This window comes from Homalodisca vitripennis, chromosome 8, assembly GCF_021130785.1.
Source record: "Homalodisca vitripennis isolate AUS2020 chromosome 8, UT_GWSS_2.1, whole genome shotgun sequence".
Classification (NCBI taxonomy): Eukaryota; Metazoa; Arthropoda; class Insecta; order Hemiptera; family Cicadellidae; genus Homalodisca; species Homalodisca vitripennis.
This window is the reverse complement of record NC_060214.1, coordinates 29,072,798-29,100,694: the sequence shown is the minus strand read 5'-3', so window position 1 is coordinate 29,100,694 and position 27,897 is coordinate 29,072,798. Positions and strand designations below refer to the sequence as shown.

The 27,897-nt window shown below is 34.6% G+C and overlaps 1 protein-coding gene across 1 annotated transcript; it reads left to right on the top strand.

Moving 5' to 3' along the window:
• The first annotated feature begins 228 nt into the window (after nt 1-228).
• On the top strand, nt 229-27,333 carry LOC124367458 (BTB/POZ domain-containing adapter for CUL3-mediated RhoA degradation protein 3). The gene is made up of 5 exons (XM_046824283.1): nt 229-708; nt 5,998-6,257; nt 19,580-19,632; nt 22,303-22,501; nt 25,180-27,333. Exons 1-5 carry the CDS (start codon nt 543-545, stop codon nt 25,378-25,380), a joined length of 879 nt encoding a protein of 292 aa, XP_046680239.1. The 5' UTR covers nt 229-542; the 3' UTR covers nt 25,381-27,333.
• The last annotated feature ends 564 nt before the right edge of the window (nt 27,334-27,897 follow it).

Genomic DNA, 27,897 nt, shown 5'->3' with positions numbered 1-27,897 from the left:
CTGAGCCAATTGGGCCTGATAACTTGAAATAGAAATAAAAATAAAATTATAATAAATATAAACAAATTGTATCCACGTTTATGTACTACGAAACACAATATACATTCATGATTACACAGGATCCAACGATTTACTGGGTTAAGACCACTTTTTAGTCCTAGTAACTAGTATAACAGATTTTTCGTATCTCTATGAGAGTCTGTTTTGCTTTTTCTAATTTTGCACTTGCAGTCATTCGACGATAGAATGCGGGTTTGTTTCTGAAAATAAGGGTGGTTCTGTTTTGAGTACAGTAATGAGTGATTCGTTTTATATTTGTGTTTTGGTTGAAAATGGAAAATGTGCTTTTTCATTGGTACATGTGTGACTTAAAATTTTTATCCTAAGCTTTAACTATCGCAGTAATTTATCACGCCACTTGACTTATCATAACTAAGTCTAACACTGTTTGATTTATAGTTATTTTCTATCTTTAATTTTCATTGTTTTTTATTTGTGTGCTATGTCAAAGAGTTTACACACCCATTAGTGAGTAGTGTAGAATGTCAGGTGACCATAAAACGGTAATAAAAGGAAATCCATCTCAGTACGTTAAATTAAATATAGGTGGATCTTTGCACTATACCACGATTGGAACATTGACCAAACATGACACCATGCTTAGAGCGATGTTTAGTGGAAGGATGGAGGTATTGACTGATTCTGAAGGTAAGTAAAATAAGAAAGTAATATGTAGCCTATTTAAATATAACTATGAGGCTATAAAATGATACTTTGTTGAGAAGGTAGAAAAAAGTGCATGTACCCACCAATAGTTTTATAAGCAATAGGACTATGAAGAATTCTATTGATATATGGACTATAAAGTCTCAAATTTAAATATGATAGGCTACTTGCAAAAGGTATTTGTTTATTCTTGTAACAGAGGCTGTTCCTTCTTTTAGCCTCAATCTTCAAGGCCGCATTTTTTATTTCGAATGGTAAAACTTACAAAGGTTACAAAGGTACTTACAAAGGTTATGATGGACAATCATGAATAGTAGGCTACTTAAACTAAGGGCTGCAGTTTAATAAGTGGCCACAACCATAACCGAATCATCAATATTCATTAGTATCAAGCCAGTGTTGAATAATCTGGGGGGAGACTTTAATAAGCGGCCTACACTCTATTAGATTGTTATTATTGAACTATTTGATATATTCAAATTCAATATTATATATATTAATCGTACGAAACAAGAATTATAGTACGTTTATAACCAGAATAATGCATTAAAATTTTTAATGATATAAATTTAACAATACCATCACAAAATAACAACATCCAGACATTGTTTGTTTATCTGAACACCATTTAAGAGATTATCAGTTTGAAGTAACATCTTTGCGGGTTTTAATGGCATCACAGCTTTCTGTCGTAAATCTCTTCAAAAAGGAGGGGTTTGTATATTTAGTAAACCTTCTATAAAATCTGAGGCCATAGATTTCTCACGTTACTGTCTAGAGGGTAAGTGTGAACTTGCTGCAGCAAGGTTTCAGTTTGGTAACAATCAAACACTCCTTATTGTCGCTGCTTATAAACCACAGCCACTTTCTTCCTCAATACAGGAGCACGAAATTTTTTATGCACATCTATCGGATTGTCTTGCAAAAGTGATGAGTTCAGAGGGTAAAACAATTGTAGGTGATTTGAATGTCGATTTATATGTTTCTGATATTAAAGCTGACAACTTGTTATACATGATGACCTCTCATGGGTTGGGAAATAAAATCACATCATACACTAGAGAATTTAAAAACTCAAAGTCTTTGATAGACCATGTCTACACTGATCTTCCTGATGCCACTTGTGATGTCTCTGTTTTAATCACGGCATTGTCTGATCACCATGCTCAGGTGGTAATTGTTAAGTTATCACTTCCTGGGAACGCTAACCACCCCAGGTTTTTACTTAGGCGATCATTTTCGGAGAATAATATCCGTATTTTCAGGTATTTACTCATGAGTGAAACTTGGTCCACGGTCTATGAGGCAGATAAAATGGACGATAAAATGCGTATTTTTGGATCATCCATATCGCATTATTTTGATCAAGTATTTCCTGAGAAGAAAATTAGAATTCGTAAGAATGTCTCTAGAGGTAAAGTGTCTCTAAGTGTTGATCAACTGAAACTTCGTGATGAGGTCATCCAGTGGTATCACTTGACTAAAATATTTGGATTCTTCTGATGTGAGAAGACAGCATTATTTATCATTAAAACAGCTGATACAAGTCTAAAATTAGAATTGCAAAATCAGCCAAAGTTCTGGAGGAGATCCAGATCTCTTCAAATAAAGCAAAACTGTATGGGATATAGTGAACGAAAATAGGGGAAAGAAAAAGCACCAATGCTTCGTTCCTCAAACCATTAAGGATGAAGGGCGTTGATGTGAGTGATCCAAAGCTGGTCTCAAATATTATTAATAATTTCTTTATAAATGTTTCCCATAATGGTTTCACTTCTACTGGGGGAGTTTTTTCAGATTATCTTCCTTGCTATAACACCTATTCTTTATTTTTTACTCCTGTTTGTAGGAAGGAAATGTCAGACATTATAAAATCTTTAAAAGCAAAGACATCCTCAGGCTATGACAACATGTCATCTAAACTACTTAAGTCATGTTGGGAATCCCTTGCTGAACCACTCGTGCATCTCGTTAACTGTTCTTTTGAAAGTGGAACCTTTCCAGATGTGTGTTAAAACTAGCTATCGTAAAGCCTTTGCACAAAAGAGGAAAAGTTGATGATCTCGATAACTTTAGATCGGTCTCCATTGTTTCAACGTTCTCTAAGGTTTTTGAAAAGGCAGCTTTAAGTAGATTATGGTCTTTTCTGATTCAAAATAACATTTTGTTCAGCAACCAGTTTGGATTTGTCAAAGCAGGGTCAACTGTCAATGCTATGTTTACTTTCATTGATAAAGTCATCAAGGCTCTGGATAGAGGCAGGTCTGCTTCTGGTGTCTTTTTCGATTTGCAAAAGGCATTCGACATGGTTCCTCATGAGCGTCTACTGGAAAAGCTTGAGAGCATTGGTATACGTGGTGTCGCAAAGCAGTGGTTTTCTTCTTACTTGAAAGAACGTCGACAAGTTGTAGAATTGCCTTTTGTGGATGGAAACACTTTAAAGCATTGGCATTCTGATGTGCAAACTGTTAAGGCGGGTGTACCCCAGGGTTCCATTCTGGGTCCTCTTTTGTTTATTTTATGTATTAATGATCTTAGAAGATGTATCTCAGATGCCTACTTGTGCTTGTTTGCGGACGACACATCAATTGTGATAGAGAGCCAATGTCGTGAAATCATGGAGGTCAAAACCTTTGTAGAATCTAACCGGATAGTCCAATGGTTCCAAGAAAATGGATTAGTTATCAACACTAATAAAACCACATTACTTGAATTTGCTATCACAAGAAAGCATAATGATGACCTTAGTGTTTGGGTTGATGATGTAGAAGTATTTTCTGAACAAAGCGTTAAGTTTTTGGGCTTATCTATTGACAGAAATTTAAGTTTTTCCTGTCATATAAGCGACGTGGGGCAGAGGATAAGTTCTGGAATATTTGTACTGCGTAGGCTTTCTCATTTTGCAAACACTGATGTTCTACTTACAACATATTATGCACTTATTTTTCCTTTCCTTTTTATGCGTTAACCATCTGGGGTTCCGAGAGCTGCAATACGCATTGTATCTTTGTCTTGCAGAAGAGGGCAGTGCGAATTGTTTCTAGCATTCGTCAAAGAGATGTAAATCTGTTTTTAGGAAGCTTGAAGTTCTGACATTTCCTTGTGTTTACATTTTTTACACTTTGATGTTTTTTAAGCAGAACCATGGTATTTTTCAATCTCTTGTCCCTCAATCTGGATATAACCTGTGAAACAAACAAAAACTGAATATTCCTTACCATACCACTTCCTTCTTTAAGCACCACACCTATTACAGTGCCGTATCATTGTTTAACGCTCTCCCTGATCACCTTAAATCTAACTTGGATCTTAACTATTTTAAAAGAAAGCTCATGTCATTTCTAATTGAAAATTGTTTTTATTCTATAGAAGAGTATATATTAAAGGTAGATAGAGTACCATACATAGATTGCTAGTAGTTTTTAGTTATATTTACTTTGACGCAAGCCAATGCATGTACTTATGTTATTATGGCAATTTAAAGAAATTTTTGACTTTGACAAATCCAACCATGGACTAGACCTACACATTAGAAATACGTTACAATATTTATAGATTGCACCGAAAGCAGTGAGCAACCACTTTTGTGAAAGCAGCCAAAACCCACATGTATATTTAGAAATGTATCACATAATTTTTTTATATTCTTTGTCATTTTCAAATTCTCAACACTTCTTGTTGTTTATTGTTTACATGACAAATGACTGTAACCAGTAATTAGGAATCATGTGTTTTTTTAAATAAATTGTAATATCAAATTGTTCATTCGGATAAAAAGAATCAAACCATTCAATAAAAACAGTCTACTCTAATCTGGTACATGATCAGAGGTCGGGAAAGTACTGATCGGAAATGTCCCTGGCAATCAGTGCGTGCTTTAGTTTTGACTTCGGCGCCACCCATCAGTTCTGGAAAAAAAAAAACTTTGAGATAGCATCAAAATTCAAGCTCAGATAATTTTAGCACCTGTAAAAATTATATTTAACTATATACTGTATATATACACACACACACACAACACACACACACATACATTATTATTATTATTATTTTGTTCAGGAGGATGATTGCAACAGATTAATAACATGAATCTCCTTACCTTGTGAATAAAAGTTAACTTGAAAATAATGCAAACAAATTGGACAAAAACTGTTTACAAACAAAAAGATGATGTAAAAACAAACGTAAGTTTAATAAATGAGCAAACATATAATCATTTTCTATGTACTTCACCGGGGATTTAAAAAATCTACACTATTAGAAATAACAATTTATTTTACTTAACTGTTAAAATTACATGTCTTTATGCCAATCGGTTATGGTTTTCTACCTCTAAAAAGGAAGTGATATTGGTGAGGAGACCAACTTTGTCTCAGTCTACTATTTGTGAATAGGTTATATAAATAGGCTTATATTAATATTATAAATAGGTTATCATAAATACCTTTACTAGTAATTCTAAAGTTAAAGATAACCTTTACGATTGTTCACATGATCTGAGCTTGAATTTGGGTTCTATAGAGGGTTGTTTTTTTCCTCAGAAGTGTGGGTGCCACCAAACCCCGCACTGATAGTCAAGGGGATTTCCGATTGGTATCTCCCCAACCTCAAATCAGTGCCAATGTGATCTGACGTCAGCAAAGTTGGACAATCTGGGACGTCATCGGAGGTTGGAAATTGCCGGACGGAGGGAAGTACCCATGGCCATCAAAGCGGGCCTCGTTGGTGCCACCACACACTTCTGCGGGGAAAAAAAAAAAATCATCCCTCGAGATAGTACCCAAATTCAAACTCAGATCATATGAGCACTCGTTATCTTTCTACATTTATAATCCATACATATGTATTTATCGACTTAATATAGCCCAACAATAAATAGTAGATAGAGACAGATTGACCTCCTCGCTGAGATTCCTTCCTTTTTGGAGGCAGAAAACAAGAACCAATCATCATAATGACATGTAATTTTCACAATAAGTCAAATTAACTCGGTTCTTTCTAGTACAGTAGTTTTTTTTATGTCCCCAGTGAGAAAAACTCTTCCATAAATAGTGATCTCTGGATAATACCGAAGTACCAAAATTTATATTAGCTAGAGTTGGATGTTGTGTTCTTTGTGTTTTTTCATTTGATGATAAGGAGTGGGTTACCAATTTGGAATTGATAGCATAAAGGTATCTTCTATATCACCACAAACTTAGCAATAACAGCTGTACCGATCGAGGTTATTAGTAAAGATTAAGCTGGTGAAACATGTTTTCCTCTTTACAGGTTGGATACTGATAGATCGTTGCGGAAAACACTTTGGAGCAATATTGAACTTCCTTCGAGACGGATTAGTGCCGCTGCCGGACAATTGTAAAGAGATGGCGGAAATGCTTGCGGAAGCCAAGTACTATTGTATAGCAGAGCTGGCCGGAGCCTGTGAACAGGCATTACTAAAGAAAGAGAGAGAGGCAGAGCCTATCTGCCGAGTACCCCTTATCACTTCACAGAAAGAGGAGCAGTTGTTGATCAACTCAACACCCAAGGTAAATGGTTTAAAATACAAATTTTGTTGCAGTCCAAACATTCCAGCATTCAGATTTACAGATGTTTTTGGAAAAATTGGGTGGAGAAAATTTTTTTCAGGCTTAAAACCCTCCAAGCGTCCCGCACCGGAATTCCGGCGAATTAAATAAGCGTGTGTAGTGTCCACACCGGAATTCCGGCGAATTAAACACGTGTGGAAAAGAACAACTCCTGAATGAGCTGGCCGTGTCTGATAGGCCTGATCAATATATCGTTGGAAAGGCTGTAAATGCACGAGTATTTTGATACCCAATACGATAATTTTCTATAGGTATTTTGGCAATACTGACCCAAAACTTTCTTCTTTTTTGTTGTGTGCCAGCTGGTTAGTCTCGAGCGGGTCGCCTTTGTGTACGGTGCGTTACTGTGTTATTATTTTGATGTTTATTTAGTGCAGTGGCAGAAGATTTTTTTGGTAGATCAAGTGATTTGAGAGAATTGATTCACGAAGAAGATGGGGACATTGATAGTGATTTAGAAGCTGAAGAATGGCCAGACAGTGTATCACTATGTGACGACCATGTGAGCATATAGTTCTAAGACCAGACCGGTAACATCGTATGCGGTCTTAATCAACCAATTTAAAGTATTAAATTATCAGTAATATATTTTATTTTTATTCAGCATAACATCTAATTGTAGTAACGAGTAATGAATATGCAGTCAGACTTATTAGGTTAAGCAGTGCAGGTGGAGAAGATATATAGTTTAATTCAGCACATGAATTGTAAGTCCAAGTCTGTCAGCAGTAAGCCTGGTAACTTTCCATACCCAGAGCAGCTGCGCAGTTACTGGGTGGTAAACAGGCAGGAATTTGCTGAGGTAGCGTCTGGAACAACGCTGCTCCCTGGAGTTCGTTGTTCTGAGTCGCAGTCGTGCCGGGGTTTTGAACGCGTCAAGCTCGCGCGAAATCGCTCTCTCTCCCGTTCTAAATTTGTAATTGTTCAACTGATTTTAAATTATGCAATAAAATTCAAATTGTTTTCGCAATAAACTAAATTGTTTTATTTGGCCAACGGAGGAGAGAATTTGTACTACAGCAACCTGGGTTAGTTTCCATCACCTTGTCCGAGTTAGAACCTGAGAACATTTAAAATTAAATTACGTGTGGTCATCACGCCACAACTACAAGACTACTCATCGGGCAGCGGCAAGGAATACGAACCGGACCTTGACAACATTTCTTCATCAGACTCAGGTGATTCAGACAACGGCAGTAGAACTAATACGGGTCATTCCATGTCAAGTCAACCAGGTCATGACACCCACCTCTTTAGATTTTGATGAAACTTGGCACAATTGTTGCATTTGCTATCCTATTGATAAATACGAAATTTTATTTCTCTATCTCTTATAGTTTTTTTTCTACAAATTTTTTAAATTTCTTAATTTAACGCGATTTTAGGCCTCGGATGACGCGTCTTGCAATGTAACTTGTAGCTTAAAAAATTAATATCTTGAAAACTATTTGAGATATCACCATGAAACTTTGCATAATATTTAATTAATATATTTAAAATAAAGAAAAAATACATTCACTAACCTATCTCAACTCCAAAAAATAATAAAAATATTATAATCAGAAATTTTTTTTATTTGAAAACCGTTGTTGGGATTTACTAAAATTGCAATATCTCAGGTCTCAGACCTGGTAGAGTGTTCATATTTTTTTACATAGTCCTAGATACATAGGCTAACAGATAAACAAAAAAGATGTGTGGCTTTTTCACATGTTTAACTGATATTCAACATTATTTATGAGTAACAAAATTACAGACCAACTAAAAGAATACGCAATTTGAAACATTTGGTTTGAAAGTAAATTAAAGTTTAATTTTAACTTTTCTTTTATTAAGTTGTTATTATAATAAAAATACTCAATTAAACTTAGTACTCAAGTCACTTTCAATTTAAAAGTATTTACAAAACCTTTATGAAGATAAATTGTAAATTATTTACTACTGATCATGTTTGTATCAACTATGAAGTGTTTAAAATTTTATATATCCACTTATTTTTGATAATTATTTCTAAAATCAATTAATTATTGATAGAGCAAGGGGTCAGAACTAAGACATGACAAAGATTTATAAAAGAGACATTATAAGCACACAGCTTGTATGACTCATCTATCTTGTCTCAACAGGATCCTTTCATGTTGGTTCATGCTCCTAGGTCTACAGCTAACCACTGAACACTGCCTCAGTTTAGATCTTGCTTTGAGTGAGTGAAGACTTATAGTACAAACTTCTTGTGCAGTGATTGTGATTTTTAATTTAACAAGTGAAAAGTGAAACAATAGACAATAGACAAATTCTTTATTAACACAACATCGAGAAATGCAATGGCGTCAATTTTATATAGGTATTTTCCTTCAGTGAATGTGTTCTTCATTCTTCCTCCAGTCCAGGAACTCATCAATGGAGTAAAATGGTCGGTCGATGAGCCAGTTGGTCAGGGCTGTCCTTCAACTTCTTCACGTTCAGCATCTTTAGATCTTTCTGGTAGGAGGTTAAAGAGTTTCCTCCCCATATAGGATGGTTTCCTCTCATATGATGCAGTGTGATGTAGAGGGAGGTGAAAGTTTGATGCATGACGAGTGTTGTGTGTGTGTATATCAAGGCCTCGTTGAAGCTGTTCGATCGTTACATATAATATGACTTCTTTTATGTATAGGCCGATGATTGTTAACACATTTGTAGTTTTGAAGACCTTTCTGCAGCTCTCCCTTGGGCCAAGGCCGGCCATAATCCTGATTGCTCTCTTCTGGAGAAGTAGAATTCGATTAAGGTTTCCTGCTGTTGTGCCTCCCCAAACTGCAAGGCCATATCGTAAGTGAGACTCGAACAATGCATGGTAGGCAGTTTTTGTTGTGGCATCATTCACTGACGAGGTTTACTCTTTTTAAAATGTACAAGCAGGAGTTCAATTTTTTTGGAGAGTGCGTCAACATGATTGTTCCAGGATAGTGCATTGTCGATAGTCATTCCTAGGAATTTGGTCTGGCTTTCCATTGATACTTCTGGTAGTTCTGGGACTTCCTCCTGTCTTCTCCCAAAAGCTAATTGTTTGGTTTTTTCAGCGTTTACAACTAAGTCGTTTTCATGACAGTATTGATATGCCTTATTCAGTGCTATGTAAGAGTTGATGGCCACATTGTTTGGTGATGACTCGGAGACTAGAAGTGTCGTATCATCAGCGTACATTAGGGGAGTACAGTGCATTCCTAGATATTGTGGCATGTCATTTGTCAGGAGAATGAATAGGACTGGTCCCAATACCGACCCCTGAGGTACACCCCTTGTAATGGGTAAAGGGTCTGATCTTACTTCTTGGCGTATGTTTTTTTGTGTGTCTTGAATGTCAAACAACCTGACTTATTCCTTCCAAATAACTCTTGAACCATGCGTGGGCTTGGCCTTTCACACCAAGCTGTTCAAGTTTGTTGAGGATCAGTTCGTGTCCCAAGCAATCAAAAGCTTTGCTGAAATCCAGCATAATTCCAGTAACCAGATTTTTTTTCTTCCAAGCTATCAATGATGAATTCCGCAAGTTTGATTATGGCAGATGTTGTGGATCTTCCCTTGATGAAGCCATGTTGGCTTTCTGTTAACAGGCTGTTATGTTCACAGGTGGTCCATTAGTCTTTTTAAAACTATTTTCTCAATTACTTTGGAGAAGGTTGAGATTAACGATATGGGTCTGTAGTTTTTGGCTTCAGTCTGGTTTCCACTTTTTAGCTTGGGGGTATACTTTACTTTGTTTAAGTGCGGCTGGAAAGTGGCCATAAGCGAGGGATAAGTTTGTTACTTTGACTAGTGGTGGAGTTAAAGCTTTCTTACAGTGTGTTTCAGCATCTTTGCTGAAATTTTCATCTAATCCTGACGAGGTTTTGGGTTTAAGATTATCGATGATCTCTTCAATTTCTTGTTCATCAGTGAAAGGTAGCTGTGTTAAATCATTACCTGAGGTTTGTGGAGGTGCAGGTTGTTTTGTGACTTTTGGCTGGTTTTTTAGGGTGATTTCTGCCAATATTGGTGAAAAACTGGTTAAAGTGATTAGCAATTGTGTGGGGGTTAGTGACGATTTCCTGTCCTATAGTAATTTTTGGTTCTGATATTTTTGGTTGATTGTCCTTCCTCTCACTATTTATGACCTGCCACAATGCCTTTGATTTATTTGCAGCGTTTGCTATGTGATCAGCTGATGCTTGGCGCTTTAACTGATTTCAGCCTCATATCATAATCTTTCTTTGCCTTGCTCATTTTATTTTTTTTTATCTGATAGCGCTCCAGTGAGTTCATATTTTTGAAGACATTGTAAATAGTTTTGTTTCAGGCAATTTGTTTCTTCGTCAGCAAAAAACCATCACCTTCCTCCTCCTAGGGCGGACATTTTTTCTAGGGCAGGTTGAGTTCAGGTTGATTACCACTGTTGACAGAAGATTTTTTGTATGCTGTTTCTGCTGAGTCTGTGTTGTGTACATTTTGCCAGTCTTCATTTTCCAACTGAACCTTTAGTAAGTTAAGGTTTCTTTGGTTTAATATTCTGCGCATTGTACTTTGTTGTTTTTGGTAGAGTTGTTGTGTGTGTTATTTCACAGATTTGAGCTGAGTGGTCAGAAATTCCAGCATGGATCACGTTAGTAGTTATTTCATCCGAGACCATATTTGTACAGATGAAAATCTATAGATGTCTTGGATGTTGGGGTAAACTGTGTGTTGGAGGGAGTGGTAGTCTAGTGATGTTGTGGCTGCTTAGGGTGTCATTAAGCATATCATTCTCCCTGTCTTTTTTCAGACTATTAACATTTATGTCTCCCATAACAAGAATCGGGTGATTCTCAGCCCTCGTTTCTTCAATTGTCGCTGGAGAGTAAGGTTAAAGCTTCTTCAAGTTGTCCTGCTGGGGTTCTGTAGACACCTAAGATGTATAGCTGCCTTTTACCTAGCGATACTTTGATCATGCCCATCTCACATGTTAGCTCTTTGTTGTATTCTATGATTATGGGTTGCGCAGCTGTTGCTAGTTCATCTTTGACAAAAATGGCGACACCTCCCTTTCTATGGTCTTCACGGCTGAAATGTGTTTTTAGGCAGTACTTAGGCAGTCTGGTGTTTTCCATTTGATCTTTTTTAAGCCCATGCTCGCTAATTATGATTATGTCGGGGTTGGTTTCTTCTATAAGGTGATTTAGCCGGTTTGATTTTTTACTTATTCCCTCTACATTTTGGTGTAAGACGGAAAGTTTATTTGGACTTTTTTTTATGCTTTGAGTTTTTGTTTTTCCCTGTTTTTGTTTGGTTAGGGATGTAAGATTTTCACTTTGGCATTGTCTAAAAAAAGTAAGTGAGCAGTCAGGATGTACTGTCTTGAGTGTTCTGTAAAAATCAATGTGTTTGAGGAAGAAATCATAGTAGCTTTCATCCTCTGCTTTTAGCTTAGCATGTAGCGGGGGTCCAATGACTTAGTTTCATTGTGGATTTTTTCTATGGGTTTTTTAGCCACTTTAGCTGGTAAGGATATTTTAGGTTTCTTAAGTTTCTCTTGGGCTTTTGCGACTTGTAAAGAGATGCTTTGGAATGTTTTCCCTTGATTTTTTTAAGGGTTTTTCTGTGCTGGTCTCTGTCCACACATTTTTAAGTTTTTTTGTGCATGTTTGGATGTTTCCTGCAGTCTGTGCTTTCTTTGAATTGCCATTTAGTCATAGAGGTGTGTTCGGTTTTTTAGAGCATGTTTGGCTATTTTTTGTGAGCATAATTTTGTCAGAGTCAGTCAAAAGGTCATTTGTGTGCTGTAGCTCAGATAACTTGTTGTTGTTTAAAAGAATGGTTTCAATTTGGGCTGTCATCGTTTTAATTAAAGTTTCCATGCATCCCTGCTTTGTTTTTAGCTGGACAATTTCATTTAGAAGGGATGGCGAGTTTGAAGCTGGTTGTGATTGTTGGTTTACGTTGGGTGCTACTGTTTGTACAGAGACATTAGCAGTCCTAATATTGGAAAGAGTTGTTTCATCACTGTTCCCTACTTTACTTCTTAGGAGCTTTGTCTCTTTTTCTAGGTCTTTTATTTTCTTAGTGTACTCATTTATGGCTTGGCCAAGTTTCCTATCCATTTTTCTTCATAAATGGTTTGTGATTCTAGTGTGAACTGCTTTTCCCTCTCCAGTTGACTTTGAGTTTGCTCCAATTGTTGAAGTAAATTTTCAATTTTGGTGATACGAGTTTCCTCTGTTTTTTCTAACTCTTCAATTTTTGCTTCAAAACTCGTTAATTTAGCTTCTAACCTTAGGTTCTGTTCTTTCAGGATCTTATTTTCTTCAAGCAGTGCAGAGCCTATTTTAGCGGCTAGTTCTAATTTGTCATGTTCATTTTCTGTGTCTTCAAAGTAGTTGTTTTCAACCAGGCTGTTTTCAAGCTCTTTAATTGACCCATTGGGTGATTCAGCTTGGCTGTAAGCCTTAACGTGGTTGGTGCTGTCATGTTTAAGATAGATAACTCTGCTTAAGTAAAGTTTTTCAGCTTCAAAGAGAGCTTCATTGAGTTTCTTGTTTCTAAAATTATCAGTCTTTGTCTTCCCAAGGGTTAGTTTAGTATTTTCGTTGTAAGGGTACAGATCACATTCCTTCACGATGGCTGTTTTTTCCATCGCCAAAGAAGGTGACATTGTGCTTGATAGGTTTCCCGCTTTCATCTGAAATTAATTCTTTAATTTCGGCTGGCCAATAAGGATAGCCCTTAAGTTTGGCAAAGACCATGTCTCCACTGTTGAAACATTGTAAGGATTAGCCTCTTCGTTAATAGATGTGGATTGTCAAAGATGAAACGGTTTTTTTATAATGATGTTTGTTCAGACTCCTCTGTGTTAAAATTACTGGTAATCCTTTGTGGTAATCCAAATCCTTAGTGTAAATGGTTGGTGTCAAATATAAAAAATAGGGTTCAGTGATTTTTAAAAAGGATTTAACTGAATTCCTTTGTGTCAAATGGTTGGTGTCAAAAAATTAAAAATGAAGTTCAGTGCTAGGTCAACAGGGTGTTGAAAATTTATGTTAAGATTGCTGACAACCATTTAACACATCACTCACTTTTTCATTATATTTTGACATATTTTTATATTATACTTACATTATATTTTTACTGTTATAGTGAAAGAAAGGGATTGTCTCTTTCTTGTAAAAAATGTAGATAATTATTTTTCTTTCCCTTAGAAATAAGAATAAAAATATTTTTTTAAAGTAAACAATCTTATTTTACAGTTGTCTTTGTAATAAAAATAACTTTTTTGTGTAGCAAAAAGATTTAAACCTTTGGTGGGAATTGAACACTGGCCCACCTATCAATTGCATTAGATGACAGTTGGTGCCTTTATCAACTGAGCCACTTGGACTTGTAGATAAGAGAGAACCCAGTTGTCCTTGTATCACTGACAAGTCTATCAAATAACCTATGACATGTTTTTATTGGAAAAACCCAATTTGGCATTTGTTTGTTTATTTCTAAAAACTGTCAAATCCGGGCTAAAACAATTTATTGTAAATTGAAATAAAAGTTTTTGTTCTGTTTTTCTTCTACATGCAATATAGATATTTTCTTACTTTATTTTAGATGTGGGTAAAAAATACTTTCTTTTAAGTAGAAAATCTTATTAAAAATTGTTTATAATGAAAAAAATTCTTATGAAATAAAAAGGTCATGCCTGTTTGTTTGCGGTTTTTTATATCTTATGACTTAATCTTAGTAGAAATATACTTGTAATAATTTCACTGAAATATCAGAGTTAGAGGTTAAGATGTTCACCAATCACATTTAACAGGATAATTATTAAACACAAATTTAAAAACACATGCTTGATTTATAGTTGCTTAAATAAGATACTAATATCACTCTTTTAAATATTTACACATAAACAAAATTCTATATTCCACAAACTAAAAACAAAATAAAGTCAGATGATAAAACCCCTGTTTACTCACAAGGCCTACTCTCAGGCTATGTTACAGTATATAACATAACAGTTACAGTATATACTGATCGCGAGAGAAAAGAAGAGACCTGGATTCTGGCCTATCTGAAATTTGCAGGCGCTACTACTAGTATGTTGCCGCGCCTTGTTTCGTAATTCCATTATTGTTTCACTGTTCCATTGCTATGATAAACAATTCGCAGGGTTGGCTGTGGGGCGAAGCGCCTGAAATTACCGCGCGGCAACACACTAGTACACAGCTGTGCGCCGGCACGGGCCAGGTCTCTTCTTTTCTCTCGCCATCAGTAACTATGTGATTTCCATTAAATGTTTTTTAATAAAACTATTTAGTTTTGAAGTAAAGATGCACCTTTTAATTTTGGAAATCAACAAGAGTCAATTTTCTCTGACTCAGTGATTGTGTAAAACTAAGTGAATAGGCTAGTTACAGGTTGTACCTATTTTTCTTCTTGGACTTTAAAATGGGGTAAGCGGAAATCAAAATGACAAATCCTCAAGCTTGTAGCATTGGACTATTTAAACAATCAGACTGTTTTCAGACAACTTATACACTTTCCAAAAAATTACAATCTGTATCAGAATTAACTGAGGAAGAAAAAGAATTAATTCAACTTAGATCTGGAATCAATTTAATTGAATTTAAAAATGTTTGTTCCCATCACAGCTACTACTTTCTCAATGTGTTTGAAAAATATCAAACAGTATGCATAGATCCATTAAAAAAACACAAAAAGCCAATAAAAAAGGTCACTAAGAAGTGTATCTTTAGTTTTTCAAAACAATTTTGTGAAAAAAATATTTTTATTAATCCTGGACAAAAGATATGCCCTTCATGTCGAAACTTTTGTGAAGAAAAAACTAAAATCACTGAAAATGAATCTGATGACGAACTAATGATTGAATTGGATTCATTTGAATCTAGAAATGTCTCCCTTTCACAAACAAATGCAGCCTTAGATGATTTGGGTTTAACTCCAATTAAACTTCATAATTTGTCATCACATAGTAAGGGATCATTACAAAAGAAAAGTTGAAAAAGTAACAAAAGAAGTAAAGAAAAAAAATCTCCAAACCTCTAGATTATGACATTGAAATGTCAGAAGACGAAAAAGAAGATGAAAGAAATGTTATCAAAAAAGCAGAAGATTTTGATAAGCTCGTGGGCCTTTTAAAAGAAAAACTTATGTCTGTTGGGAGATCCCAAAAAGTTCAGATTCTGACTTTGGTGCCAGAATCTTGGAGCCAGAAAAAAGTTGCTACAGAATTTCAGGTGACCGAATATATGGTAAAACAAGCAAGAAAACTTAAACGAGAGAAAGGTATCCTAGCTATCCCTGGCCCTAAAAAAGGTAACACACTCTCCGAAAACACAGTTAAACTTGTGACAGACTTTTACCAAAGTGATGAGAATTCAAGAGTTTTACCCGGAGCAAAAGATAAAGTGAGCATTAAAAAAAATATTTATATGCAAAAAAGACTTATTCTCAGTAATTTGAGAGAGCTTTACTCTTGTTTTAAATGGGTATGGCCCGACTTGAAAATAGGATTCTCGAAATTTTGCAGTTTAAGACCAAAGTGGTGTGTTCTTGCTGGGTCAGCAGGTACCCATACAGTATGTGTATGCAGCATACACCAGAATGTGAAATTGTTACTAGATGCTGTAAAAATCGAAGAAAGTTACAAAGATTTGATCAAGATGTTGGTTTGTAATGTTGAAAACAGTGAGTGTATGCTACGCCATTGTGACAACTGTCCGTCTGATGATGCCCTGATTGAATACTTAACTGCAAAATTGAGCGAAGATTATGATTTAGAAGAAGAAATAATTATAAGCCAATGGGTTAATACTGACAGGACAGAAATGGTTAAGCAATCAATCAGTGTTGAAGACTTTATTTCTTTACTGAGCAAATCTGTAGAAAACCTAATCCCACATTCATATATTACAAAATCACAGTCTAAAACTTTCAAAAAACTGAAATAAGATCCGCCTTTGAATACAGCAATTGTAGTAATGGATTTCAGTAAAAATTATTCTTACACCATTCAAAATGAAATCCAAAGTTATCACTGGAACAGAGGTGGATGCACAACTCATCCAGTTGGTCTCTACTTAAAAAAAGATGATAAATTTTTAATTTCCAACCATTGTTTCATAAGTGATGATTTACAACATGACACTTGTTTTGTGAATTACGTACAAAAAGAAATTTCGAAATGGCTGAAAGAAAATCATCCCGAAATAAACCAAGTTCATTATTTCACTGACGGCTGTGCTGGTCAATAGAAATAGTTTTAAAAACCTAACCATCATGAAGACTTTGGAATGAAAGCCGAACATTCATTCTTTGCAACAAGCTACAGGAAATCAATATGTGATGGCTTGGGAGGAACTATTAAGAGAATTTTGAGAAAAGCCAGCCTTCAACTTTCAGATGAAAATCAAATCAAGACAGCAACTGCAGTTTATGACTTCTGTAAAGTAAACATTGAAAAAATAAACTTTCACTTTATTGACACAAAAAATGCTGAAGCTTTCAGATTGGAGTTAGTGTCACGATTATTAACGACCAAGACTATTCCCGGTACTAGAAGTTTCCATTATTTCAAACCATTAAATACAAATGAAATAAGGAGGACTACTGATAGTCCTAATCCTACTCTAATGTTTTCTTTTGATTCTGCTACGGATTGGGTCTGCATTCAACCATCTTTAAACGATTATGTGGCTGCAAACTACGATGGAAAGTGGTACTTTGGACTCGTTAAAACTGTGTTTCATGAAGAAGAAGATGCTGAAATTCTTTTTCTTCACCCTCCAGGACCTGCTGCCAGCTTTTACTGGCCTCAAAGAGAAGACTTGTGCATAATACCTTTGGAGCACATTATCAATACAGTTGATGCACCGCAATCAAGTAGCACTGGCAGAATGTACTACTTCAAAAAAAAGTGTATCAGAAAAACAGAAGAGTGTTGGATGAAGTGGAAAAAATATAACAAGCAGAACTTATAATTGCTATAAAACATATTGATTCTTAGACTTCAGTTTTTATTTTATTTCACATTTATTAAATGTAAGTAAACCGCAAATTTATAATTTCTTAATAATATTCTACTTTTTGGAATATTAACTAAACATGTGAAAAAGCCATACATCTTTTTATGTTTATCTGTTAGCCTATGTATCTAGGAGTATGTAAAAAAAATATGAACACTCTACCAGGTCTGAGACCTGAGATATTGCAATTTTAGTAAATCCCAATTTTAGGTTTCAGGTTAGACAGCCAGGAGTAAAGAATGTGCCACCACGAAATAGTAAATCTATTGAGTACTTTTACTTATTTTTTACCAATGCTATATGGAACCACATAGTCAGACACACTAACTACTATGCCCAGAACAAAATTAAAACAAAGAGAGATTCTGGAACAATGCCAATGCATTCTAGATTTACAAAATGGGTTGATATAATTGTGTCAGACATAAAAAAGTTTTTCGCTTGTATTTTGAATATGGGTTTGATTAGACAGAAGAATCTACAAGCCTATTGGGACACTAGGGCCTCACAGACAATACCTTTTTTCCATAAAGTAATGTCATACAATAATTTCATGTTTGTCAACTCTAACCTACATCTGACAATGGTGTCAACTCTCCGTCGTGGACAACCCAATTATGATCCCTGGGTGAAAATTAGATTTTTATTAGACCATCTAAATAAAAAATTCAAAGCCTACTTTATTGCTTATCAAAATGTTTGTATTGATGAATCCGTAGTGGGAATGAAAAACCGTTGTGTCTTCATACAATATATGCCCAATAAAAAACATGCCCGCTACAGAATAAAAAAAATTTGATGTATGTGATAGCAAAACCAGTATCATTTTACATTTTGAGCTTTATAGCGGTAGTGATTTTTTAAAAGGAAACCTGGCACCTTTTACTGATAAACTTATATTAGAAATCATGCGAAAAGCAGGTTTGTTGGATAAGGGTCACCACTTATTCACAGATAATTTTTATACCAAAATCCCTCTTGCTGAGAAGCTTTTGAACCGTTCAACTTTTATCACTGGTACAATAAACAAAAGATCTAAATTTATTTGCAAACAAGGCATTGAACAGAAATTAGAAGCTAGAGAAAGTGTATATTTCAGAAAAGGTGAATTACTTTTTGTCGGATTTCGACAGACGTCTACCAGAAAACCGGTTTTTCTTATTACTACTGCAGGGCATGCTGAAGATAAAATTATCAGAAGCAAAACAGGCCAAGAAGGTGTCAAACCAGTTGTTATTCATAATTACAACCAAGCTATGGGAGGAGTAGACAACTCTGACAAGTCCATTTATCATTTATCTTGTACACATCCTACCCAAAAGTACTGGAAGAAACTTTCTAAAGTTTATCGACATGGCCTTATTCAGTGCCTTTCTTTTGTCTGCAAATAACAGTGACCAACCAATGGATAGAAGGAATTCTATTGTAGACATCATTGAGACACTGGCAGAAAATGATACTGTTCTACCAATACCACAACCAGGTCCAGGAGGTGATACTTCTCACAAGCTAACTCACTTACCCAACAAGAATGATCGGATTTGCGTTGTATGCAACAAGAAAAGCACATATTGGTGCCCAGAGTGCAACTGTGGCATCCACAAACATTGCTACCCTTATTTGGATCACTTTTGGAGGCCTTCTGCTAAAGGGAGGAAAAGAAAGAGGCAAGCCTCCCGCAGCTGCTCTTCGGTCTAAGATTTTTCGAAGAAAAAAAGAGTGTACCAAGTTTGGTATATTGTAAATAGTGTTGTCAGTATAATGTTTTATGTAAATATTTAAACATAGTCTTTTTCTAAATTATTTATTTAACATAATTGCTATTTTGGATTTTTTAATAACAATAAAAAAGTGATGTTTATCTAAGTGAAAAGTTGATTGAAATTTTTTTTACTTTTTGATTTATAAGCTCTAAGTTTCAACATACATTTTTGGTGAGTAAATTATTTAATATTTCCTTACTAAGAATTTATTACTGATTACAATGGTATGCTATAGTGTATGATTATTTCCATATTTGTATTTTTTGCAAATTTTTATCTGAATGTCTGCAAAACGGCAAAATAATGCTGGACGTTCAAGATGGTTTATATGGGACGCTGGGAGGGTTAAATGATCTTGTACTGGCAGTCATCGCTATGAGTCAAACTGTCAAATTATCAAATCTTTATTATTAGGTAGATCTAACATCTAGGTTATACTGTTATTGTAAACAACTAATTTTGTTTTTGTTTATAGCCAGTCGTGAAGCTCCTAATAAACAGACACAACAATAAATATTCTTACACAAGGTAAGTTAGATTGGTTTCTATTTTATATTTATAATAAATATTTCTTTACATATTTTCTTTTTTTTAAAGTATGTTTTGTTAAGGGTATTAGTGTTTTTACATATTTTGGCATAATATTTAAATATAAAATGTTGGTTCTATAGAATTGTAAGTAATTATATGTCATTGAAGGAGGAGCTCTTCTAATCGGAAAAACTATTTGATATTTATCAATAAGTTTCCGCACTATCCTTAATGCGTTTACTTCTGTATGTAATCCAGCACAATATGTAAAATACTCTATTTGGAGGATATAGGGGTACTACAGTGACATATCCGTAAACAAAACTAATTTTGGCCTTACCCAGTTTGAATTAAAATATGTTTAGACCTGACATTTACTAAAGTATCTTATTTTTTAGCTATTGACATATGAAGATCATTTTGTTCAACCATTTTATATACAAAATTTTGTTTATACAGAATTAAAAGTAGGGTATTTTGAACATTTGAGTCTTACACAATAGATTGATTATTTTCATACCCCTCTGTTTGAAGTTGTTCAATTACAACTGAATGTTGTGAGGATAACAGGACTATAGGCAGACAGACATTTGTCGTTGATATATGTTAAAAAACTGTAACTACATTTCGAGAACTGTTTTCTGCTCTCTCCTTCTGGTGTGTGGCATCTGAGGAGACCTGGAAATCGTGTCTTTGTCCATATATCTGTACAATAACTCTTGATAAAAATGTTCTAGAAGATTAAAACATGAATTCTTCTTGGTACAAAGAAGAATACTAATGATTTTGGAGTTGAAGGACAGTCCGTCTTATTTGTGTATTTGTACATCTACCTGTCTGTGCAATAACTCTTGACAATAAGATCCTAGAGTCGTGAAACTTAGTGCATAGATTCCTCTTGGTCTAAGTAAGAATGCTATACATTTTGGAGTTGAAGGACAGTCCGTCTTATTTGTGTATTTGTCCATCTACCTGTCTGTGCAATAACTCTTGACAATAAGATCCTAGAGTAGTGAAACTTAGTGCATAGATTCCTCTTGGTCTAAGTAAGAATGCTATACATTTTGGAGTTGAAGGACAGTCCGTCTTATTTGTGTATTTGTCCATCTACCTGTCTGTGCAATAACTCTTGACAATAAGATCCTAGAGTCGTGAAACTTAGTGCATAGATTCCTCTTGGTCTAAGTAAGAATGCTATACATTTTGGAGTTGAAGGACAGTCCGTCTTATTTGTGTATTTGTCCATCTACCTGTCTGTGCAATAACTCTTGACAATAAGATCCTAGAGTCGTGAAACTTAGTGCATAGATTCCTCTTGGTCTAAGTAAGAATGCTATACATTTTGGAGTTGAAGGACAGTCCGTCTTATTTGTGTATTTGTCCATCTACCTGTCTGTGCAATAACTCTTGACAATAAGATCCTAGAGTCGTGAAACTTAGTGCATAGATTCCTCTTGGTCTAAGTAAGAATGCTATACATTTTGGAGTTGAAGGACAGTCCGTCTTATTTGTGTATTTGTCCATCTACCTGTCTGTGCAATAACTCTTGACAATAAGATCCTAGAGTCGTGAAACTTAGTGCATAGATTCCTCTTGGTCTAAGTAAGAATGCTATACATTTTGGAGTTGAAGGACAGTCCGTCTTATTTGTGTATTTGTCCATCTACCTGTGTGTGCAATAACTCTTGACAATAAGATCCTAGAGTCGTGAAACTTAGTGCATAGATTCCTCTTGGTCTAAGTAAGAATGCTATACATTTTGGAGTTGAAGGACAGTCCGTCTTATTTGTGTATTTGTCCATCTACCTGTCTGTGCAATAACTCTTGACAATAAGATCCTAGAGTCGTGAAACTTAGTGCATAGATTCCTCTTGGTCTAAGTAAGAATGCTATACATTTTGGAGTTGAAGGACAGTCCGTCTTATTTGTGTATTTGTCCATCTACCTGTCTGTGCAATAACTCTTGACAATAAGATCCTAGAGTCGTGAAACTTAGTGCATAGATTCCTCTTGGTCTAAGTAAGAATGCTATACATTTTGGAGTTGAAGGACAGTCCGTCTTATTTGTGTATTTGTCCATCTACCTGTCTGTGCAATAACTCTTGACAATAAGATCCTAGAGTCGTGAAACTTAGTGCATAGATTCCTCTTGGTCTAAGTAAGAATGCTATACATTTTGGGGTCAAAAGGCAGTCCGTATGTTTGTCCGTATATGCGATAACTATTGATAGAAAGGGCCTAGAGACTTGGTACACTTGTTCCCTTTGGTCCAAAAGAACCCTTATTGATTTTGGGGTCAGAAAAGTCATTAAGACTTGATTTCGCTTGGTCCAGGGAGGAGGTATACTAAGAAAAAAGGCAAAATTTAAAAGGGTAGTCAGTCTCTCTGTGCACCAACTATTTTCTTGCGTTCTGTTGGGCTCTTCGATACTCCATTGTTTTGATTTATTTTTCCATGGAATGTATTTGGAATAATGGAATTAGTGAAACTGGACTACATGTTGTCCTTACATGCAGTCTGTGTAGGAGTTGCTGAAATCTAGATGCAAAATCTTATTATACGTGCTGTGTAATATTATGATACTATAAAAATGTATACTTTTTTATCCTTCAAAAATGTTAATCAAATTTTGTCCTCTTGAAATAGTTATCAAATGTTTTTTAAAGCACTTCGGACGACAACCTACTTAAGAACATCGAACTGTTTGACAAACTGTCGCTGCGGTTCAGTGGGCGGGTCCTCTTCATCAAGGATGTGATCGGGTCCAGTGAGATCTGCTGCTGGAGTTTCTATGGACACGGCAAGAAAGTGGCAGAAGTGTGCTGCACCTCTATAGTGTATGCCACCGACAAGAAACATACCAAAGTAGGTTGATTTATGGTTTATTTTATTGAAAGATTGTGTTTTGTGTATATAAAGTCAGTTTTCAGTCTTAATCATCAAGGTGATTTTAGTCATCACCAATTTTCCTTGTGTGGTGATGATCTGTTGTCACTTACTGTCACGTTAGCGATGGTAATCCATCGTCTCTGTCTCTTATCACACTTCCCTTCCTTTCAGGGATATTATTAATAATTATTGACAGTGTTTAAACTTTCAACACCGTTCACGAACAACACTTATCACTCATAATGTTTTTCCCGTAAACACAGCATATTCTCTGATGTATTTTTTCTGCACTGTTCCCTTCTGCTTGCAAATGATTAACACCCAGTTCACAGTGGGCAGGAGAATCAATAGAGATGGCCATGTTTATGCAACTGTAGCTTAGCACAAACTGGCTATTTGGACTTGGCAGTGACAAATTTAGTGGAAGATGCGCAATTAACAACTGCACACAGCACGGATGTGCCACTTGTTTAGCCTATATATCGTGGGATTGGAGGTTGAAAAAAGGCTCTTGTATATCTAACTAAAAAATTAACAAAAGATATTGGGGTAAAAGAAGTTTGTTGTTACTTTTAAATAAATTATGTTTAAAAATTGCTAATCCACAACAAATCTTATTTTGTGCATTTTTGTTTACAGTTATAAAAGTTGGTTTTCTGTTTGATGAATTTATTTTTTTGCCCAAAGCCAAATACATGTAGAATAAAAAAATATAGTTATTAATGTGTTTTTGTAATATATGGTTTTTTCTAGGGCATTAATTAAACTTAAGCTTTTGCCGTTTTAGGATTTCGCAAACATCAAGTATAAATACTGATTTGCTTACTGGCCTTGGAAACAATTATACTGAAAGTGAAGCAAGAATACCTTCTTTCGTATAACAATACTCACAGTCGTGTAGAACGTTAACTCTTGTCAGGGAATTTTGACAAACAGATTAGTGTTTGTAATTTTGGTGTTCAAAATTAGTTTTAGTAAAAATAAAAATCTAAGTTGCTGTGAGAGTTTTATATTACAAGATAGAAGTACACAACACCATGTATCAAGTAATTAGCTTTGATGGGGCTGCTTGCAAATTTTATTAAAGTATGTAGCTCATTTCATTATGAAGACAACCTGTGGACAGATAGACACAGACAATCATACAGAAAAGAAACTTTTACAAGTAGAAGACATTTTTTCAGCCAATAATAATTGTGGCTTCAATGACATTCAACCAAATTTAATGGTCAGACATGCACCACCCTAGACCTCATTCTTGTCTATGTAGAAATGAAGTTTTATGCATAATTTAAAGTCAACAGCTGAAAAATGTCTTGAGATATATTGCTATATGATACATTCAAATTTTCTTTATTAAGTCGGGTTTCATAACAGTGTTTGAGTAATAAACTATACATGAAGTTACCAAAAGATTATATTGTATGCATTGGTTGAGATGGGCTTCATGATAAAACATTCATCACATGTTAAAATCTCGTATGTTTGTATTCAGTTTCTTGACAAATCTATTTATTCTGTTATTTTCTCGTCGCTGTCATGGTTATCCATAAGATAATGTAAAAATATATTTGCTAACATGTAGCCAAATCGCATGGAGCGATGTGCAACAAGATCAAACTCAGTGTTTTTTATATGGAAATGAAGCTTTGTACAAAATTACAAGTTTATGTCAGTTCATTTTTGAGATATCGTGCAGACAGACTAACAGATAGAAATTAAGTATTTCCAACTGCACAACTTGGTTAATGCTCAGCCAACAACATTGATAATGTATCGAAAGTAACTAGTGCCTTTTGAAATGTTATTTAATTCATTGGAAAATCACTAAAGCATGGTTAATAATTTATAACTTTTATAATTTAGTCTTGTATTTATCTATAGCTCAAACTTCCCAAGTTAAATATAAGTTTAAAAAGTTTTAGTATATGAAACCAGATTTAATTTAATTTATATTTATTTTAAATTCATTTCTTTATTTTAGTTAAATTTTTTATACCCAAAATATTATAAAAATAAAATGCAATTGTAGCATTTTTTTGTTTTTTCCAGAATACAAAGATTGTATATGCATAATTTAGAAACAAACTAAGTAAATATAATAAATACAGACTTTGTGGCAAATATCTACTTCCATTAAAAGTAAACCCTCCCCTTCTCCCATACCCTACACTTAAAAATGCATATAGCTAAGTTCCCCATGTGATATATCAAATTTAAAGAAATTAAAAGAAAAACATTTGGGTGAAAACAACACTATTATCGGATAACTAAGATGATTTTGAAAGTTGTTAAAACAAAATTGACCAATGTTATTTCTGGACCTTGAAAGTACAAGAGGTTAAAAATACCTTAGTTTGTGAAAAATTTTATTTCCTCTCTTTTCAATGATGGCATAAAGGGAATTGATATTTCAAAAGTTTTAGTGCTAAACGTTTGGTTTCTTAACCCACAATTGTTGCAGACTTTCTGTTTTCTGTTGCAAAATTAGGTTATTTTTAATAAAAAAAATTTAGAATAGGGCAGTCAGTAGACTTTTATAACTGTAATTTGTGTTTACGTGTGTGTGTGTGTGTGAGTGTGTACTTTATAAATTACTACAAATTATTGAATAATACAACTTGAAATTAATTTTGTTAACAATGTTCTACCAGGTTGAGTTCCCTGAAGCCAGGATCTATGAGGAGACCTTGAACATATTGTTGTACGAGAATCGCAATGCTCCGGATCAGGAGCTGATGCAAGCCACGTCCACCAGGGGCGCTGTCGCAGGCATGTCCTCCTACACAAGTGATGAGGAGGAGGAGAGGTCGGGATTGGCACGACTGCGCTCCAACAAACAGAATAACCAGTGAGCGACCAGACAAAACTGCAGAAACTAGACCAAGTGTACTAGTGAACTGGGGTGTGCAAAATATGGTCCTGTCCCTACTGATAATGGACATTTGTGACGTGAACAATGTTTATGAAATGTGACTAAACACTTTGGAACCGCAAGAAACTAATTCCTTAATTTTATTTGTGACGACAATTTTCTTCCTTGTTTCAATATAAGATTTTATCACCCTCATGAGCTGACCGTTTCCCTAATTTGTGGACAGTTGTCATACAACTTACTAACGAGTGAATGATAAATCTGTTATTAATGATAAATGTCCAGTACAACTGGTATCAGATATTCTTATCTGATTGGCTGCGAATTGTGAGGATCCGTGAAGAGTTTTGGTGTAATGTGCATTCCTTGTGTCATTGTATTATTCAGTTTTTAAATGTATAGCGTTTTTTCCACACAAAATGTTTTTTAACCACAATATTGTTTTGTTCAGTCGTTTAATTGTACCTATACTGATGTAAGATGTCTTTTATTAAGTATTCTGTATATAGATCCCTGCACTAGATAACATTTTCTCAACTTTTATTAACGTCAGGGGAGACTCATTTGTCTGACGGACCGTGTGAAGTTGTTATCACTGTTTATTGTGAAGCGAGTTGAATTCAGTAAATTAAGCGTAATGTAATATACAATAACATAACATTAAGTGTAGTATTCAATAAAATATTTATATTGTTAATTTGTGAGTCGCAAATCTGTGGATCACAAACAATGGCTGTGATTGACAATTATTAGTTCTTTGCAGAAAAATTGTCAATGTTTAAAGTTTAAATTTGTGTTAGTCTATACATCCTGGCAGAAACCGATTACTTTCTGGCAACTGTTCAATTAATTATTTTTAGTTGAAAAATAATCTGACTGTTTGAATAAATTAAATTATTTTCAATTATAATAGAATATGTATAAATTATGAATAAATTAAAGAGTTTAGCTTGAATTTGTAACCACTATTTGCCTATTTATGATAACTCAGAAGTAAGTCAGGATGATTAATTTTCTAATTTCTTTAAGAAACAATGTTGTCTATTTAAACAAAAAATTATAAATGGCATAACAGTTTTTCCAAGTGTATAGAATAAATTGGATGTATAATAAGAGTTTATTTCTAATTTATTCTATAATGCCGCACCAGTTTATACCCTAATTTCTTGATGTAAACAGTAAAAGATTTTCATGACGGCACATTGTTGCAAACAGTTTAATTTATGAGTTTTAAGATTGCAAGCCTTTTTCCTTGTCATGGGTAAGATGATTTATTGATGCATATTCTGCCCTGTACAGACATACTCACAATGTGAGGAATTAAGTTATTGTTTAGATATCTTCTATTACTGCACTGCACAGAGAGTAAGAGACAGTTCTGCCACCACAACAGCATGGTATCAAACCACACAAATCAAATTTCTTGAGTTTGTATTGGAATGTGTCACACATGTGCTCCCACACAGCTGAGAGGTGCAGAGCTGCTGGATATGGGCCAATCAAACTACGCCCAAGACCACAATTCTCTCTCATTGTATGACATTTTTTACAGACAGTGATGATATTATGCCTCCTTTATTCATCTCTATCAAATTTTCTGTTGCCACCTTCACATTGTGAACGTAACGTGTAGTGCCTCATCACTTACATTTGTATTGCCTGTGCATCTTCATCTCCTGATAACGCTTGCTCTTCAACTCGTTAGTCATGCATTAGAATCATACATAACATTGTTTTTCATTAAGCAACAGATTAACGATAATTTAAATTTAATTTCAAACATCATTGTAATCTTAAAGTATACTCAATCACTATGTATAATATAATATAGGCTAATGCCTAATGTCAATATTGAATTTCTTCAATTGTTTTTTGTTCCAATATATTTGTACGGCAAAACAAAATAAAAATGTGATTTCAAATTGAAATGTAACATTAGATATTTTAAATTTGACTCTAACCCTATTCCCATATCTTATGACCTTTTCATCCCCCCGAATCATTCTGTTCTTCTTTGGACTAAGAATAACCTTTGTACCAAGATTCAAGACTCTATGGCTTTTCTATTAGTTTGTGTTGAAATGATGTTGAGATTTTTCACATAAGATCAGGGTTAAACCTCTTGCACTTTTATACCCTTATTGTTATTGTGACATTATAAGGGATGTATTACTTTAAAGATATATTAATACACATATTATAGAATATTAGTTGAAAATTAACATATTGATGGCAGCAACAGATGTGTACTTAATATCACAACATAAATGTTGTAGTTTCTATTACTAGTGTGTATAGTACTTGGCTTAAAATATTTGTTTCTTGCCTCCCATAATTTGTTAGGACTACTATGACGCGTTATTTTGTGTTATCGCTCTTATCACATACTATTGCTTGCTATTTGTTTTCACATGGTTTAATGCTGTATAGTACTTAACCCTTCAAGCGCTTTTCGTCGCGGCCGCGACTAATTAATGCCTATTATGACGGCCAAAGT

Coding starts and splice junctions, on each gene's coding strand:
- LOC124367458 (XM_046824283.1), top strand. CDS start 543: ATGTCAGGTGACCATAAAACGGTAATAAAAGGAAATCCATCTCAGTAC. Junction 709..5,997: donor GGTATTGACTGATTCTGAAG/GTAAGTAAAATA, acceptor TCCTCTTTACAG/GTTGGATACTGATAGATCGT. Junction 6,258..19,579: donor TGATCAACTCAACACCCAAG/GTAAATGGTTTA, acceptor TTTTGTTTATAG/CCAGTCGTGAAGCTCCTAAT.